Source organism: Odocoileus virginianus, chromosome 9, assembly GCF_023699985.2.
Source record: "Odocoileus virginianus isolate 20LAN1187 ecotype Illinois chromosome 9, Ovbor_1.2, whole genome shotgun sequence".
Taxonomy (NCBI): Eukaryota; Metazoa; Chordata; class Mammalia; order Artiodactyla; family Cervidae; genus Odocoileus; species Odocoileus virginianus.
In genome coordinates this window covers 60,051,129-60,068,009 of record NC_069682.1, presented here as the reverse complement: position 1 = coordinate 60,068,009, position 16,881 = coordinate 60,051,129, and the positions used below count along the sequence as shown (strand labels likewise).

At 54.1% G+C, this 16,881-nt stretch overlaps 3 protein-coding genes across 4 annotated transcripts in view; 2 read left to right on the top strand and 1 right to left on the bottom strand.

Moving 5' to 3' along the window:
- The first annotated feature begins 652 nt into the window (after nucleotides 1-652).
- Nucleotides 653-6,775, top strand: EIF6 (eukaryotic translation initiation factor 6). 2 transcript variants are annotated; one of them, XM_020894015.2, is made up of 7 exons: nucleotides 653-739; nucleotides 994-1,105; nucleotides 1,240-1,325; nucleotides 2,868-3,043; nucleotides 3,588-3,764; nucleotides 3,951-4,132; nucleotides 6,504-6,775. In XM_020894015.2, the coding sequence occupies exons 2-7, from the start codon at nucleotides 999-1,001 to the stop codon at nucleotides 6,511-6,513; spliced, it is 738 nt and encodes a 245-aa protein (XP_020749674.1). In that variant the 5' UTR covers nucleotides 653-739; nucleotides 994-998; the 3' UTR covers nucleotides 6,514-6,775. The 2 variants fall into 2 exon arrangements, with proteins under 2 accessions (XP_020749674.1, XP_020749676.1); XM_020894017.2 differs by having other exon boundaries at nucleotides 681-768.
- A 562-nt stretch (nucleotides 6,776-7,337) lies between these two features.
- On the top strand, nucleotides 7,338-9,097 carry MMP24OS (MMP24 opposite strand). Its single transcript, XM_070472571.1, has 2 exons — nucleotides 7,338-7,459; nucleotides 7,544-9,097. Exons 1-2 carry the CDS (start codon nucleotides 7,358-7,360, stop codon nucleotides 7,727-7,729), a joined length of 288 nt encoding a protein of 95 aa, XP_070328672.1. The 5' UTR covers nucleotides 7,338-7,357; the 3' UTR covers nucleotides 7,730-9,097.
- MMP24 (matrix metallopeptidase 24) overlaps nucleotides 8,454-16,881 on the bottom strand; it is a 52,951-nt gene continuing 44,523 nt past the window's right edge. The window contains exons 7-9 of the mRNA XM_070472570.1: nucleotides 14,847-14,985; nucleotides 13,176-13,442; nucleotides 8,454-11,107 (exon numbers count right to left, since the gene is read on the bottom strand). Of these exons, the coding sequence (XP_070328671.1) occupies nucleotides 10,770-11,107; nucleotides 13,176-13,442; nucleotides 14,847-14,985 (744 nt within the window). The 3' untranslated portion in view covers nucleotides 8,454-10,769. The remainder of the gene's footprint in view (nucleotides 11,108-13,175; nucleotides 13,443-14,846; nucleotides 14,986-16,881) is intronic.

The window sequence follows — 16,881 nt, the reverse complement described above, 5'->3', positions numbered from 1 at the left end:
TCTCTTGACTGCCACCATTTGTGGGTGGGGTGGGACGGGGGCAGAAATTGGCCTGCTGAGTGTGATCAAGCCTATGCAAAGGGCACAAGTGGAAGCCATCAGCCCCCAGACCCTTGCCCACTCTGGATGCCCCCCCTTCCCCACCCCCCGACACTCTGCTTCATCCACCATCCTCTCTCCAATACCTTCAGTACGATGATTTCCTTTACTTCTCTGGCTGTGCCTCCTCCTCCAGCCTCTGTCACTTCTCACTCCTCCCTAACGGACACCTTCTCCATGAATGACCGTCTCCCCTGGGCTCCATATTCGGCCTGGAAATCTGTCCCGTACCTTACTCTGTCCCTCACCTCCCCTACACCTTCTCTTCCTCCCCAGGCTTAACTTCAATAAATAGATCTCCAGCATCAACCCATCTTTTGCGAGACATCCTGGCTCCTCCATTCTGATACCTCACATCCAATCAGCACAGGTCTCTGTCAGCTGTTCCTCCTATAAAGCTCCCGACTGAATGAATGAATAAAAGAATGAATGAGAAGCTTGCTGGAGGCGGGGCCAGGAGGGGGGTCTGGCCGGATCACTTGCAACCATAGAGTCCGCACAGGGGCTGGGAGCTAGAGTGGCCGCATGCGTGGAGGCGTGCGCCGCGCTCTATCGGAAATCCCCTAGGGTAGAGGCGGAAACGGAAACCTACCGAGGGCAGAGGAGGGCTGTTGCCGCGTGTGGAGGTTGCGTTTACCTGGTGAGCGGTTGTGGCTGGACACCGGAAGGGTCAGCTTGGGGCGCCCTGAGTCGTGAGGGGTGGGGGCCGGAGGATTCGGGACCAGAGAGTCTGGATGCGCGCGGTGGGCGGGACCTGAGGGCTGAGGGGCGGGGTTGCAGTGGGGCTGACGCGCGGAGGCCGGGGGACGGTGGCCCGGACCCGGCGTCGAGGCCGAGGCACCCGGTCCCGGGAGAGGATCCACAGGCCCTGAACACCAGTCCCACAACCCCTAGGCCTCATGGCGGTCCGTGCGTCCTTCGAGAACAACTGCGAGATCGGCTGCTTTGCCAAACTTACCAACTCCTACTGCCTGGTGGCCATCGGAGGGTCGGAGAACTTCTACAGGTGCCGTGGAAGCCCCGGGCCCGCGGGCAGTGCGTGGGTGGGTGGCGGGTAGAGGTCGCTGGAGTCGGGCTCCGGCAGAGTAAGGAGGGTTCGGGCCCCTCCGCCCCGTGATCATTGAGTCCGTGTCCCCACAGTGTGTTCGAGGGTGAGCTTGCTGGTACCATCCCCGTAGTGCACGCGTCCATCGCCGGCTGCCGCATCATCGGGCGCATGTGTGTGGGTAAGCCAGCTGAAAGTCACCGAGGGAGCGAGTGGAGCCCCCCCAGCGCCTTTAATCTTACCCCTAGAAGGGACCCGGAGGACCCAGGGATTTCTAGGCTTTCATCCATCATCTCCAGCGACTCCAGAATCTCTCAGTTCTGTGCCGGACCCAGTTTAAGTGTCAATAGATCAGGGACAACCTCTGGCAAAGGTTTCTGGATCATTGTAATAAAAACGTTAAGGGCTTTCACTTTTACACTTGTTTCAGTCCTTCTTCACTGAAGACCCTGGCAGGTAGGAATTACTGGCCTAATTTGATTGATGAGGAAGCTGAAAAATCAAAGAACCCAGGTGAATCACCTGGTTCCACACCTAGTGTGAGGGAAGTTTGGATTGTCATCTTTCCCTCCCTGGCCACTGACTCTGGTAGATTGCTTCCTCTTTCTGAAGGTCCATTTCTACCTCTAAAAAATGACAAGCTAAGATTCTGGGGCATCCTGTGCAGTTAGCTTTTTAAAGCTTAAGTTCTATTTAGCAGGTACCCCTATATCCATCAGCACTGTTGACTCTGGCCATTGGTCCGTCCTTTGAACTGGCTCCGTTTTCCTTTACCGCCACCCCTTATTTGTAGTTCTACTCAAAACAGGAGTTTTTCCTTTATTTTTTATTGTAAGCTTGATGATCTTGGACTCTTGAGTGTTTCTTATTCAGGCAGAACACTCTTATCTCTGGACTTGGTGATCTTTGGACTTGAAGCTAGTTCTTATGTAATAAGAGAGAATTTAGCCTGACCATTGTTTTTTTTTTTTTTTTTAAAGGATGGGAGAAACTCATAGTTCAGAAGTTCACAGTTGTGTTTTTGCAGAGTTAGGCAGAGGTTTAGTCATTGTTGTCACAATATAATTATAGTTCATTCATGTTGCTGTGTACTCAGTTTTGTGTAAATGTACCACAATGTATTCATTCATTCTGTTGACAGTGGATATTTGGGGTAGTTTTCAGTTTGATCTATTATGAGTAGTGCTGCTATGTTTCTTAGTGAACAAATGTATGTATTTCTGTTGGATATATAATATCTGGGAGAGGAATGGCTGGGTATCCAATGTAATAGATGATGTCACATAAGTATCTGAAGTTGTTGCCCAATTTACAGTCCTATTGGTTGCTCCATATATCTTTGCCAACCCTTGGTGTTGATGTTCTTTTTAAGAATTTAGCCGTCTGGTACGTATGAATTGTTACCTCAGTTTTTAAGTAGCGAAATATACAATTAATGCCCAAGATCCCTTCCTTTTGGTCCTGGTCGTCCCTGGTAGATGATGGTGAATTGGACAGGATGTTTGGGACAGACTCCTAGGCCATCTCTGTCCTGCCTAGTGGGACTCCTGGTTCCCTGGGGACTGTGTGGCTCATTGATGTGAAGAACTGGGGTCTGGATTCTAAAGATTTCCTGGGGAAGCTACCTGGACTGGGTTGTATCTTCAGGCCCCAGCGCTCAGCAGGTGTCTTGTGAATTAACAGTTCATCCTTACACAACCTGCCCTAATTTGGGTCTCTCCAGGGAACAGGCATGGTCTTTTGGTGCCCAACAACACCACTGACCAGGAGCTACAGCACATTCGCAACTGCCTCCCAGACAGCGTGCAGATCCGGCGGGTGGAGGAACGGCTCTCAGCCCTGGGCAATGTCACCACCTGCAACGACTATGTGGCCTTAGTCCACCCAGACCTGGACAGGGTGAGGCAGCCCAGTTTACCCCAAGAGTCACAGGATATTAGCCTAGTCAGTGGCTAGCCACTGTTCTTGCCTATCAGGCAGGAATTTGGGGTATCTCTTGTGGTTTCTCTTTATACCTGGACTCCTGTAGTTCAAGAACTGGTTGGAAGAGTGAATAGAGGCCTTTCGTGATGAGACCAGCTAGGGAAAAGAAGCTAGGGAGTGTATTAATCCTCCCTGTATTAATCAGGGAGATTGACTCATTCAGTCTTGCAGCCAGGGCTGGAGAGAAGATTGACGGTTGAACTCTTGCCTGTGTGTTAGAGGGAAAGAAGGTGATGTGGAGACCAGCCTCTGGCTCTTCAGGGCATGCATGGCTTTGTAGCTGGCCTTGACTCTGCTGCAAGCTGTAGTCCCTCCTTTTTCTGGGTGAAGCTTCCATATGCAGCTGCATAGCAGAGGAATGAGCTTAGGGAGTCACGCCCTGGGTGGGTCTGGGTGTGGAGGCCCTGGGTACTTTGATCTGCTTGTTCTGGGTGCTGAGCACAGTACCTTTGGCTAACAGGAAACAGAAGAAATCCTGGCTGATGTGCTAAAGGTGGAAGTCTTCAGACAGACAGTGGCTGACCAGGTGCTGGTAGGAAGCTACTGTGTCTTCAGCAACCAGGGAGGGCTGGTACATCCCAAGACTTCAATTGAAGACCAGGATGAGCTGTCTTCTCTCCTTCAGGTTCCCCTTGTGGTAAGCAGTCATGTTCTCTGACCTGTTTTCTGCTGGAGTAGATCCCTTTGCCCAGTATTTAGGAATCTGGGTTATTACGTGTCGCAGTTTGGGGTTGAGGCTGCGGGTCAGAGACCAGGGATTGGGGAGAGTCCTCATGACTTTGGGTGTTGGTACCATGATCCACACTGAGCCATCCTTTGGCAGGCGGGCACTGTGAACCGAGGCAGCGAGGTCATCGCTGCTGGGATGGTGGTGAATGACTGGTGTGCCTTCTGTGGCCTGGACACAACCAGCACAGAGCTGTCAGTCGTGGAGAGTGTCTTCAAGCTGAACGAAGCCCAGCCTAGCACCATTGCTACCAGCATGCGGGATTCCCTCATTGACAGGTATCTGGGCCTTTCTTCTGTTGAGGGGAGGGGAGGGAGATGCCGGCTATAATGGGAGCCACACTGTTCATACCAGTAGGCTCTCCTCTGTGAGGCTACATCCACACAGTGCTGAGTAGCCACAGGGTACAGTCCACAAGCATTGCCTGAATATCTGCTCATCCCCATCTTTGAGGACATTGACTCAATGTATCCCTTCTTTAGGCTGTCTTGCTTTATTGCTGACCACCTTCTTTTAAGTTTTTAATCTGCCTGTGTGTTGGTGTACTCAGCCAGTAGCCTGAGACAGGAAAGATCTTTTTATTGAGGGAAGAAGGGAAGGCTACTTTGGTTCCTAAGGGACTTGGGGGGTGGCTGTGGCGAGTGCATCAGAATCACCGTCATCTGTACTTCGGTGGGTTTAAATCAAAAGTGGGTTCTTGAGCCCTAACTCTGGAGATTTTAGTGTTAGGCTCTAGAATCTCCTCCTTTGGAAGAGCATCAGGTGCTGGATGTTTAGTACCCCCTCCCCCATTGAGGATCCTTCTCAAGGCATGCCATACCTAGCTGGCACAGGAGTCTTTATGAGAATAGAAAGTAGAGTAAGGGCCTAGTAGCAGACACCCTCCTTAGTAGGGCCTAAATTTCCCTTCATTTTCCCACCTTCATTCATTCAGTCACCTGATGTTCATGGAACCCTATGAACAAGGCTCCATGTGGGATAGTCAGGCAACTTAGTGCTACATCCTGCCTCTGAGAGGGACTCAGTGTGTAGCTGGGGAGAAAAGACGTAATGGCTACATATAACTCAGCTTCCATCAAAGAAGAAATAAAGGCGCCATTTTGTGGCTTTGGAGGCTCCCATGAGACACTTAACTGGAGTCCAGGAAGGTTTTAGGAAAGACAAATCAATCAGCCTGGGCTTCAGGGAATAAGTAGGTAATTGAATATGCAGAGATAGGGTGGGGAAGTGTGGAGGGTGTGAAGGGGAAAGGTTTTATCCCCAGGGCTGAGGATTCTGAATGCCCATGTCCAGAAGTTTTGACTGTAGTAGGTGTTTTGACCTCTGTTCTGTGTTGGGGATGCTTATTAATGTAGATTCTTGACATCATCCTTCAAATCCTGATTCCCTCAATTTGGCGTAGGATCCAGCCACGTGTAGTTATTTTTTAATACCTACTATGTATCCGACAATAATGATGTGATGAATAAAATATACCCTCCCTCCCCTTTTGGAACATTGACCCTCATAAAGAAAATAGTACTTCCACAATTAACCATTTAATTAAAGAATAAAACAAAACTTCTTAGCAACTGAGAACAGAAAGAATTTCTATAACCTAATAATTTAGGTCAGTTCAGTTCAGTCGCTCAGTCGTGTCCGACTCTCCATGGACTGTGGCATGCCAGGCTTCCCTGTCCATCACCAACTCCTAGAGCTTGCTAAAACTCATGTCCATTGAGTCGGTGATGCCATCCAACCATCTCATCCTCTGTCGTCCCCTCCTCCTCCTGCCTTCAATCTTTCCCAGCATCAGGGTCTTTTCCAGTGAGTCAGCTCTTCGCATCAGGTGGCCAAAGTTTTGGAGTTTCAGCTTCAACCTGATAATTGTTACCTACTAAAAAAAAACTACAGCAATGTTGTATTTAATGGAAAAACTTCAGAAACTGCCAGGCAGAACTGCCTACAGGCAGTGGCACTGGTCAGCATTGTATTTTTAAAAATGGGTATTGATAAAGAAGTGACAAAACTCATTAGACTCCTTTGGCTTTGAACCTGTTGAGTTTCAGGTGCCCATGAGACCTTACAAGGACGGTGTCAGATAAGGGATTAGAAATGTGTACTTCAGGCAGTTCCCTGAAAGCCCAGTGATTAGGACTCACTGCTTTCACTGCTGAAGGCCTGGGTTCAGGCCCTGGTCAGGGAACCAAGATCCTGTAAGCTGTGAGGTGCAGCCAAAAAAAGATGTACTTCACTTTCACAATCTTGCAAATGATCATCACCTCCAGGAAGAATGTTCTGGCCTCAGTCCTGCCTCTAGAGGATTTGTGACCTAGGATTTGTGTCTCTTTTCCCTCTCTGAACGCCCCCTCCCCCTTGTCTAATTTAGTCTGTTGGATTTGACCTGTGATGCTCTGATTATGATCAGCCATTTGAATAAGTTATTTTGAGTTCACCCCCCTTGAGTGGAGGAGTTACTTTTCCTTTTTAAGCATTGAGAGTTCTGGACTGGATTGTTACTCCTGGGAGCAGTGGAATCTGGAAGGGGCTCTTCAGGGCAGAGCTGGAACAGAGGTCCTGGGGTGAGGGTGGAGGCAAGCACCTTGAGCATGGAGGGTGAGCTGTGCTCTGTGAAGCACCTACTGACAACACTCCTTCCTCTCTCTCCAGCCTCACCTGAGTCACCTTCCATACTGGTCCTGGCTTGGACTTTGGCTCCCTCTCAGTGTTCCACCCAGTCTGTCCTGAATGCTGGCAGGGTGGTGGCAGAGAACTCACCTGGACTCGTGGCTGTATGCCCAGCCATTCTTCATCTGTGCCCATCTCCTGAATCTATAGTTACTGCAAAAATCTGCCACATCATGCTGGCTGGCAGGTCCTATGGCTTCTGGCTGAGAGCTCTGTTGTCTGTGCCACCCCATTAAAGGGCAGCTTCCTCTGGCCGTTCTGAATGTGTTATTTGGGGATTTCAGCCTGCACTCAGCCCCCTCATCATTGTTCCAGGGGGAAGGTGGAGTAGGATGCACACATCCCATAGTTTTACAGCCCTGCCCCCCCATCATTAGATGGGCAGCTTCATCCCAGGGCAAGAGAAAGAAACCCTCCACTATACTCCTGTTTTCCACACAACTTCAGCCTCATCCTTTTGGCTTCAGAGAATGAGTTTGTTTCAGCTCTCCCCTACGCCAGTGTGAGGATCATGAAGGGCTTTGGGTCACCCGGCCACAGGGCAGCCTTGTCCTCTTTGACCCGCAGTGGTGGATGGAGGTTGTTGGCCTGGCTGCTAGGTGCCCAGGACAGTCTCAGACTCATCTCCCGCCCTTTGCCTTAGGGCCTTGGGTGCGTGTGGAGCCAGCCTTGGAGAGGCGTGGGTAGTTGGGACAGATCCCAAGTTGCTCGCAGGGCGGGGCCCCGGACTCGGGGACAGGTTTGGCCGGTTGCTGGTGGGTGGGGTCGGGTACGTTGGGCCCCGCCCCTGCGTCCTGAAACCTTCCGAGGCGCTCAGGGGGCGTGGCTCGTACGCCATGACGTCAGGACGCCGGTGCCTCCAGACGCCGCTGTGCGGGCGAGCGGGGAGCGGAGACCCGGGCTGGGACCGTTCTGACCTGAGGCTCCGGCGGTGCGAGGTGAGGGGCGGGCCCCAGCGGGGCGGGGCGGGACAGGGTTAGTGTGCGGCCGGCCCCGCACCTGATGGGCCTCTCCTCCTGCAGAACATGGGCGCTCAGCTGAGCGGTGGCCAGGGCGCCGCGGACCCGCCGCAGCCCCAGCCGCCCCAGCCGCAGCCCCAACCCCAGCCTGCGGCGCCGGAGGGCCCTGCTCGGCCCCGGCCAGAGCCCAGCCCCTGGGGGCCGCTGGACGACGTTCGCTTTCTCATCGCCTGCACCTCCTGGTACTGACTGGCTGCCCTCTGCAGTTAGCACCCGCCGCCTCCTGTCGTCCGGCCCGCTTCTCCTGGTCGGGCCCTTGTCTTTCCCCACCTTCGCCCACCCTGGAGGCGCGCGGAGAGTCGGGGAGCCCGAGGGCGACTGGGAGGAAGCCTCCGCAGCCTGGCCTCGGGGCGCCGTCTTTCCTCCGGCCCTTCCCTCTACCCTGGTTCTGTTCTGCTTCTTAGCCTGCACCCAGACTCGCCCAGACCTTCCTGTTCTTGCCCACCCCACAGTTTATCCGGCCGTCTGGGTCCTGGGGCAGGCTTCCCGTCACTGGCTTCCAGAACCAGGTCAGGACTGTTGGTAAGAAGACCCCAAGGCTACTGACCTCACCTCACCTCAGTTTTCCCTATCACCAAGAACTGGGCTCTTGCTTTTGTCTTGGTCATAGCACCTTGTGTCTTGACTTCAGAAAAGACCTTGCCGCAGTGAACCTGCCCATCCATATCTCTTCTGGGAGAGGCGCCATCCTGGGTGTCCACCCTGGCATTATCCGGTTGTATCACTGGGACCCCAGTCACAGAGGGCCTCCAGGGCCAGCCTTTTGGAGAGAGAGGGCATCTGATTTTTGGGGGCTGGCAGATGGGATGTGTGGGGCAGCTCCCAGACACCCCAAAGCATCCTGTCTTCCAGAAGCTTCTTTAGGCCACTCAGAACCTGATCCCTGTTCCAACAGTCCAGGGAAATGACACACTATTTTTGTTTTATTTAGAAGTGATTTAAAAAACATTATACAAAGGCTGATCAGTTTAAAATGTGAGTGACACTGAAATGCTGTGATGTTCCCCAGACTGAGGGGAAGCTGGGCTCTGGGGTCCCCAGTGCTTTGCCCCTCTGTCTGTCTGCCCTGTCCTGGGATGATGGACAAACAGATGACACCAAGGCAGGAGAATCCATGACTGGAAGCCTCCAGGCTGAGCCTTCTCTGGGCCTGGCCCTGCGTCCCTCACATCTGCAGCCTGGGCTGCCTGCCTCCATCTCCTGCTCTTTTTCAGCTGACCTCAGTAGTACCAGGAGCCAGTGGGGAGCCTGGGGGGCCTAGAGCTTTCGCGAAGTGAGAGCACCAACCTGAGGAGTGGAGAGGGACCAGGGAAGGGGAAAGGGAGGCCGAGGAAAGACGGATAAAAGAGACACTTCAGATCTCATCTTGGACCCTGGAGGGGTCCACAGGTGGGGACCCAATGCCCAGCAAGCCCACTAAATGGCCTGGGCAAGTAACAGCCTCTCTGTGCTGTGTTTGAGGGCACAGTGAGAGTTATCCTTGGCCTCCCAAGGACTACATGAATTACATGTGAGTGGACAGGGGTGAGCTAATAAAGTGCTTTGCAAAGTATAAAACACTGTACAAACCTATGAATCACTAATATCTCCGCAGTTGTTCCCCACCCGCCCCAGGGAGCCCGCCCTTGACCAAAATGAGAAAAAAAAAAAACAAGGATGATGACGGAACACAGTGGACCCATATAGGTGTCTCTGGGACAAGAGAGATTTTGCTCAAGATGGCTCCCAGAGGCCCTGTCTGCTACAGGTTAAGCAGACCCAAAGCTCAGAGGCCACAGGGTGGGGGGCAAGGCCCGTGCAGGCTCAGAGGCACTGCCAGCACCCCCAAAGACTGATATCTCCTCTTGGATTTGGCAGAGAGCCCATGGACATCATTGAGCCCATTGGTCCTGCCTCTGGCTCCTTAGCAACAAGCAGGTCTGCCTCTTCCTGGGTTGGTGTGAGGCAAGCCGAGCCCTAGGAATTCCTGCCAGAGACAGTGAAGGGCAGGCCCCTAGGCTTGGGGCTGTTAGCAGATATGGGTGCAGGGTGGTGGGCCCAGAGAGCTGGGTTAGCAGGGGCCAAGCTCATGGTATAAACACTGCTTTTGGGCTGAGAAATTGAGTTGGTCTCAGGGCACCTAGGGGTGCGGGCTCTGAGCATTTCAGAAGACTGCCCTGGGCCCCTTCCCCCAGGGTCATGAGAGTGTTGGCCTGGAGTCATTTCTCTCTCACCTAACCAATCAGGCTGAGCTCTCAGGTCACAGGCAACAGGCTGGAGCAGGGCAGGAGCAGGGCAGGGACTTAGGGAATGGTGAGAGAGATGGGAGAGTAGAGGACAGCTACGAACTTAGGTCAGCCTCCAGAGGGGTCAGCTCCTGCTCCCACCCGGTAGCCTCATTAGCAGGGCCCGGCTCCTGGGGTGTCGGGACACTGGAGTGGCCTTAACAGCACCTTGGTCCTTATCGCTGGGGGGAGGGCTGGCCTCGCCAAGACAGTCACCGCTAATTCACCTAAAGCCTCAAGCAGCCTTTGCAAAATGGGACTTTAAACAATAGTGACAGGACATTGAAATATTCACGACGTGACAGCTGGGTCCTTGTCAGATCCAGCTGGGCCACAGCCCTGCCTGCAGCATGTGACCCTAAATTCTGGGTCTCCGAGGAGACCCTGACTTGTGGAGCAGGTTTCCTGAGGGATCTGCTGTGGCCAGCAGGGGAAACCCAGGCTTGATTCCCACTGTGTCGGTGGCAGGGGTCCTGTAGCCGTGTAGGACAGTGGGAGTGGGGTGGGGGGACATCTGACCAGCAGGTGTTGGCAAAGGGGGACCAGAACTGGTGGCATCTCCCAGATGGGGCCGAGAGCTGTGCTGGCTTCCCACAGAAGGTGCTGGGTCCAGCCAGGTATGGCGCCGTGGTGCCTCATGGACACCACGGGGCGCAGTGACCTCAGGGCTGCCTCCTGGCATGGGCCCTGCCTCCTGACGGGGCCTGGCCTGTTCCCTGGAGTAGGGAGCGGTTACCCAGGACAGAAGGCTGGCAGCTGGGCACCAGGCGCCCACCCTGGGGCACAGCCGCCATCACTCCCTGCTCCATGCTCAGCCCAGGCCAATGCACCACCACTTCAGCTACGTGACCCCTGGCCTAGGGCCCTGCTGGCCCCGGTGGGCAGTGGCCAGAGCTGCCCCTCAGACCCTGGTGAGGAAGGGCCTGGCCGGCCAGACTGAGTGGACAAAGAGGGCTCCGGGCTGCTCACACCCACTCCTGGACTGGCCGCTTATAGTAGGTGACAGGCTGAGGGCCCGCCTTGTTCTTGAACTGGAAGATGGTGTAGACCAGCACCAGGATGCAGAGGGACAGGATGCAGGGAATAACCACGGCCACCGCATTGACAGAGCCTGGCACGTCGTTGATGGTCACCATGATGTCCACGTCGTCCTGGGGCAGCCTCCGCTCCTTGCGCCGCTCCGCCTCCTTCTGGTTGCATCCCATCCAGTCCCGCAGGATGTTGCGCGGGTAGCCTGGTTCCACGCTCAGCTTCTGGTTGTCAAACTTCCAGTAGTCCCGGCCCTTGTAGAAGTAGGTGTAATCTGTAGAAACACGGCCCAGCATCACCATCCCAGACACCCTTGCACCTGCTCTGGGCTAGCATGAGAAGGCACAGGGGCTGTGGCAGTGTGGAGGAGGGGGTACCTCTCCCACCTGGGAGGAGCGCAGAGCAGCTCCGAAAGCGGGGGTGGGCACACGCGGTGGGGGGAGCAGCGTGCTGGAACACCTGGGGTGCCTGGCACACCCCACGGAGGGTGTGGCTGGTCAGGGACTATGGCCTGCCCAGCTGCAGAGGCACTCAGACCCGGAGCAGCCCACCCTGTCATCTCAGGGGTGCTGGGGACCACTGAGGGGCTTCAGGTAGAACTGGTGAGTTCATTTTTTTTCCCAGACAAGGACCCTTCTCAGCCTGGGGTCTCAGCCCTGTTGTACTATGTCTATACCCCTCATGCCCCCCCACCCCCACATGGGTCAGATGAAACCCCCACTCAGGGCTTGGACAGCGCTGCCTCCACAGCTAGCTCCAGGGCTGTGCCTGAGCCAAGGAGCCAGAATTCTTTTGTCGACAGTGGACACCACCTCTTGGTAACTACTGTGCTTTTTTGGGGGCTTGGCACATGTGACTTCACAACACAGATTGCAGGGTCGCTAGGACCCTGCTGGGGGAGGGGATGGAAGGAAAGGAGGTAGCAGGGCTTGGCAGCCACCACAAGGCTCCCTGCAGCAGCCTTATCAGCTGAGTCAGTCCTGATGCAAAGCAACTGACTCAACGTTCTCCCATTGGCCGGCTCCTCACCCTGGCTGGGACTTTCATTGGCTAAGGTTCCTGATGTCACCTGTCTTTGAGGCTGCCCCGAAGAGTGAGGCCACATGTGTAAAGCATCAGCTACACAGGAGAGCCACCAAATAGCAGCTCCACCCCTGTTAGCCCCTGTCTTTCTTACCGGAGACATCTCCTTGGAGAGCCCTTCCTGACAACCCTCTCTCACAAGGCCGTCTGCTCAGATACTCTCTCCCAAATGCTTTCCCTTACTGCCTTTGTTGCCACCTTACTTGTTTTTTTGCCTCTAGGCTCGGAGCCATAGATGCAATGCACGTCTCATTCCAAGCTCCATCTCCAGCCCTCCCACACAACCTGACTCTCAGTAATTACTGTGGAGTGAATGAATGCCTCCTGTCATTCCATAAAAACTAAAACATCCCAACAAGATGATGATAATGATAACAGCTGAAACTTACGTGGCATGGGCCAACTGCTCTACGTAATTTATCTTCATCCTCACAAAGCTCTGTGAAGTAGGGACCATTATTATCCCCATTTTATAGATGAAGAAACAAGTGCTATGCCCAAACTCATATTGAGTAGTGGGGGAGGGATATGAAACCAGCCAGGCTGGCTCCAGAGTCTGCTTTTGACCAGATCAATGGAGATGAATTCAAACATTCATGGATACGTGCTCGGCACCTGGCAAGTCCCAGCCCCTCTTTTTTTCTTTTCTTTTTCTTTTTGGTTGTGCTGTACAGCTTGTGGGGTCTCAGTATTCCAACCAGGGACTGAACCCAGGCCCTCGGCATTGAAGTACAGAGTCCTAACCACTGGACTACCACGGCATTCCCTCAGTCCCTCTTCTTGACAAGCTTCTAGTCTAGTGGTGAGAGAGGCTCTGAGTCAGCCTGCCACCCAGGAGAAGCTTAGAAAATATCTCATACATTTAAAAAATTTAAAAAGGCTTCTCTCTGTTATCTTCAAGCCCTGTGAAAAAGCCCTTTGAACCTCCACATCCATCATTTCAGATCTGATAACTCAAGGCACTCCTAGAGTACTCCTGAGGACCTCTGCTTGAGAAATGCTGCCTGAGGGAATGAAGTCAGTCTATGAAAACCTCTCTCAGTTGTGAATGATACCCACAGATGAGAAACTGTGACTTGGCAGCTGTTAAGAGAAGATTAAGTGACTGTGTGAATGTGGGTCGATATGAGGTGGTTGTCTTTGCCACCAGGTGATATTTCTCAAACCTGGATACCATGAGAGTACTCCTCCTGTGGGCGGACCCCAATGAGACCTACGCTAAACCAGATCCCCCCAAACCCGGCCGGGTTCTTACGTACATCCTTCCTTGCTGATGAAGGCCCCTTGGGGAGCCTGGGGGATGCCCTTCCACACGGTGATGGGCTTGGGGTAGCCGGGGTCGGTGGCCCGCCGCTCCTCGCTATAGCGCCAGTACCGCTCGCCTTTGAAAAAGTAGGTCTTGCCCACAGGTTCCCAGCGCAGAGCTGTATCAATGCCTTCTCGGGGCAGACAGCTGCCCAGCTCTCCCAGACTGTGGGGGTACCCGGGCTCCACCGTCACCTCCTTAAACACCCAGTACTTGTCACCTGTGGCCAAGAGGAGCCCAGGATTAGCTTTCCTCAGTCATTCAATACCGGAGATTGTAGTTAGATCCACTTGCCCATCATCCACTGGGACCAAAATCATTCATGAAGCCAGTGTCAAGGGGAAACAGCCCTAGGCCTGTTTGATCCCCATGGCGGGGGAGGCTGGGGCCCCTTGGCCCAGGCGGAGCTTAGAGGACAAGAAGCCGGAATCTAGTCTCAGATCTTGGGCAACTCGACCCACGCTGCCCCAGGTCTGTGCCCCACCCTCTTTTCGTTTCATGTGACTCGCTCCTTTCTCCTTTCTGGGTGACCTCAGCCTCTCCTGGCTTCACACACACAAGTACTCACCTTCCACCAGTGACACCCAGCTCTGAGGCTGTGGCCCATGGCCGCTCTCCCAGTGGCCTTGGGCCCCAGGCCCAAGACCCTGGTTGCCCACCGACCTCTGGGAATTTCCAGGTCTCCTTCCAGAGTTCCTCATCTCCACTGCGAGGGCTCCCTCCCTCACCCCCTCTCTGCCCTGCAGCATCCCCAAGAAGGTGGCATCACCCTTGGTCCTCTCTTTCCTCCTCCTCTCAGCACGCAGCCTCTTACAAGGCCTTTTCCATCTCCTGACCTCACTGCTCCTCCCAGCACAAGCCTTAGAGACATCGCCCTCCTCAATTCCAGCAACATCCTCAACTCCAGAAATGGCTTCTCACCTCTGCCCCAATTGCTGCCTGCCCTCTGGCCCTCTGCCGCTCACAGACGAAGAGTGAATGCCAGCGCTGGCCTAAAGGATCGAGACCACAGTCTGGCTGGGCAGCCAGGGCTCTCAGCACTCTCCCCTAAACTACCTTTCCAGGCATGGCTCTTGCGTGCCACTCCATGGCCAGCCAATGGGTTTTCTAAAGGACTTGAACTACCCCTTTGGCCATACTCTTCCTTCCCCTTGGAATGCTTCCCTCGCTTCTCACTACCTGTATCTTACCCTTCTGAGGCCTGGCCAAGTCAACTGAAGTGAAACAACCCAGCACCTGCTGGGTGAGCCGGACAGCTAGCTCCGCTTCCGCATTCCCTGACACTCCAGCCTGTGCGCCCCTCCCTCCAGCTCTCACAGAGCTCACGCGGTGGCCTCCCGTGGAGCATGGATGCCCTGTCCACCATCCTCTACCCTGTGTGGGTGAGGCCTGTCACCCCGCCAACTCTGGCACATAGAAACCCTCAACGGTCACTCCCTGACTTCACTGCCTGCAGGGGTCTGTCCTGTCAGATGTCAGTGTTAGGGCTGGAAAGACCCTCGCAGGAGATCCACCCTCACCCCCCGCATCCCCCTCCCCCCGCCCCGCCTCTTCAAAGGTAGAGAAAGGGCATCCCGAAAAGGGAAGGAGGGACTGTCCCACCCCTCCGCACAGACCATGTTACCTTTGAAGAAGACAAATCTTCCATCTGCCCTTTCATAGGCTGCGTCTATGCGGGCGGGCAGGCCCTTCCAGAACTGCTCGATCTGCATGGGGTAGCCCTCCTGCACCCGGTTATTGCGCAGGCGCCAGAACCAGCGATCCTGAGGGTTAAAATGAGGAAAGAAAGAGGCATAGCCTTTGAACCCAGTGATCTGAGCCCTGGGACTCGGGGCCCAACAACCCAACACCTTCCCCTTGTCCCCCCCTTGCAAGCTTCCATGAAGTCTGTCCATTTACTGCATCTAAATTTCGGAGCCCAATGACGAAGCCAGGATGCTCATCGCCTCTCTTCAATAAGGCACTCAATGGCTCTTGTTGCCCAAGGGGCCGTGAGAAAGAGTTGGTGGACAGACCTAGGGGGAAGAGGAGGCAGCGTGGAGGAGCTGGAAAGGATGATGCGGTGCCCGAGTTGACCACAGGAGGGCAGTGAAGAGTTACTGACATCAGAGGGGCCCTTCCCGAGGCTGGGCAGCAGGGGGCGCTCATTGATGCCGGGCAGAGTGCCTGCCTCATGGCTGGCTCCAGCTGGCAAGCAGCTCAAGGACCATGGGAAGCAAGCTGTGGAAATTCCCGCAAGCCCTGGCTGTGAGTTCAGGTTCATCCTCTTACAACTGCATGGCCTGGGGCTCAGTACATGAAGAGCCTCACCTGCACTGTGCTGTGCTTAGTTGATCAGTCGTATCCGACTCTTTGTGACCCCGTGGACTGTAGCCCACCAGGCTCCTCTGTCCATGGGATTCTCTACGCAAAAATACTGGAGTAGGTTGCCATGCCCTCCTCCAGAGGATCTTCCCAACCCAGGGATCAAACTCTAGTCTCCCGCGTTGCAGGTAGATGCTCTGCCATGTGAGCCAGGTAATAAGGGAAAGATGAGAGATTATAGGTGAAGTGCCTAGAACAGTACGGGGCACATAGCTGATGTTGATTAAATGGTAGCTCAACAGGCCAAGTGTGGAAAAAAGCCCTCCTCCACACACTGGTGCCTTGTCCTACTGCAATTCTGGTTGGTAGGCACTCTGGGCGAGGCCTGTAACTTCCTAGGGCCTCAGTTTTCTTATGTGTCAATGGCAATGATACAACCCAGACTTGCTTAGGAATAATTCAGCTGGAGGATCTGAGGGTACAGAAGAATGAACATGATACATAAAAGATAGTTCAAAAGCTAGAGAAGATTTGCTTTTTTTTTTTTTTAGGTGTTTTACAAAGCACTTTCACATCCAGCTTTTTAAACCTTATTTTGACTTTCACAACTCCTGTTAAGTAGATCTGAGATAGACAGAGTCTTAAGAAAGGCCTAGTAACTTCCTTTGAGCCTCACAGTCAGAGCAGGACTGGAGTGGACCTCTGACACCTGATTCTTGGTTAGAGCTCAAAGCTTGCTGGGGAGAATCCACAAGGGTGGGTGGGGTGGGGCAGCCCTCCACAATCCCCCAGTGTGCTGGAGACATGCTGCCCAGATCCCCGTTAGTGGAGGGCTTCTCGTCCTGGGGGCTGGGAGTGTGATCAGCAGGCGATTTTCACCTGTCAGCCTCTCTGGGGATGGTTCAGCTCCAGAGAGCTCCCCCAAGATCACGGCCTCCTTTGTCCAGGGACTGAATAAAGTTCCAGCCATTTGGGGCCCAAGTGGGACAACTCTGACAGGCCGTTCTAGTTCCAGAGTTCTCTACGGGGGTGGCCAGGTCTGCAGTGGGCCTGTGAGTATTGTTCATTGCTCAGTCGTGTCCGACTCTCTGCGATCCCATGGACTAAAGCCCACCAGGCTCCTCTGTCCTGGGATTCTCCAGGCAAGAATACTGGAGTGGGTTGCCATTTCCTTCTCCAGGGGGATTTCCCTGACCCAGGGATCAAACTCGGGTGTCCTGCATTGCAGGCAGATTCTTCACCATCTGAGCCACCAGGGAAGTCCCTCTAGTGGGCCTAGTTGCTACTCAGTAATGTCTTCTCCTCCTGCCCCGCCAGGCCTCCCTCTCCTTCCCACAGATGTGGGTCCCAAAGGT

Excerpts from the sequence above, each read along its gene's own strand:
- EIF6 (XM_020894015.2), top strand. The coding sequence starts at position 999 with ATGGCGGTCCGTGCGTCCTTCGAGAACAACTGCGAGATCGGCTGCTTT. Across the intron at positions 1,106-1,239 it reads GGGTCGGAGAACTTCTACAG|TGTGTTCGAGGGTGAGCTTG; the intron begins GTGCCGTGGAAG and ends GTGTCCCCACAG. Across the intron at positions 3,044-3,587 it reads TCCACCCAGACCTGGACAGG|GAAACAGAAGAAATCCTGGC; the intron begins GTGAGGCAGCCC and ends TTTGGCTAACAG.
- MMP24OS (XM_070472571.1), top strand. The coding sequence starts at position 7,358 with ATGACGTCAGGACGCCGGTGCCTCCAGACGCCGCTGTGCGGGCGAGCG. Across the intron at positions 7,460-7,543 it reads TGAGGCTCCGGCGGTGCGAG|AACATGGGCGCTCAGCTGAG; the intron begins GTGAGGGGCGGG and ends CTCCTCCTGCAG.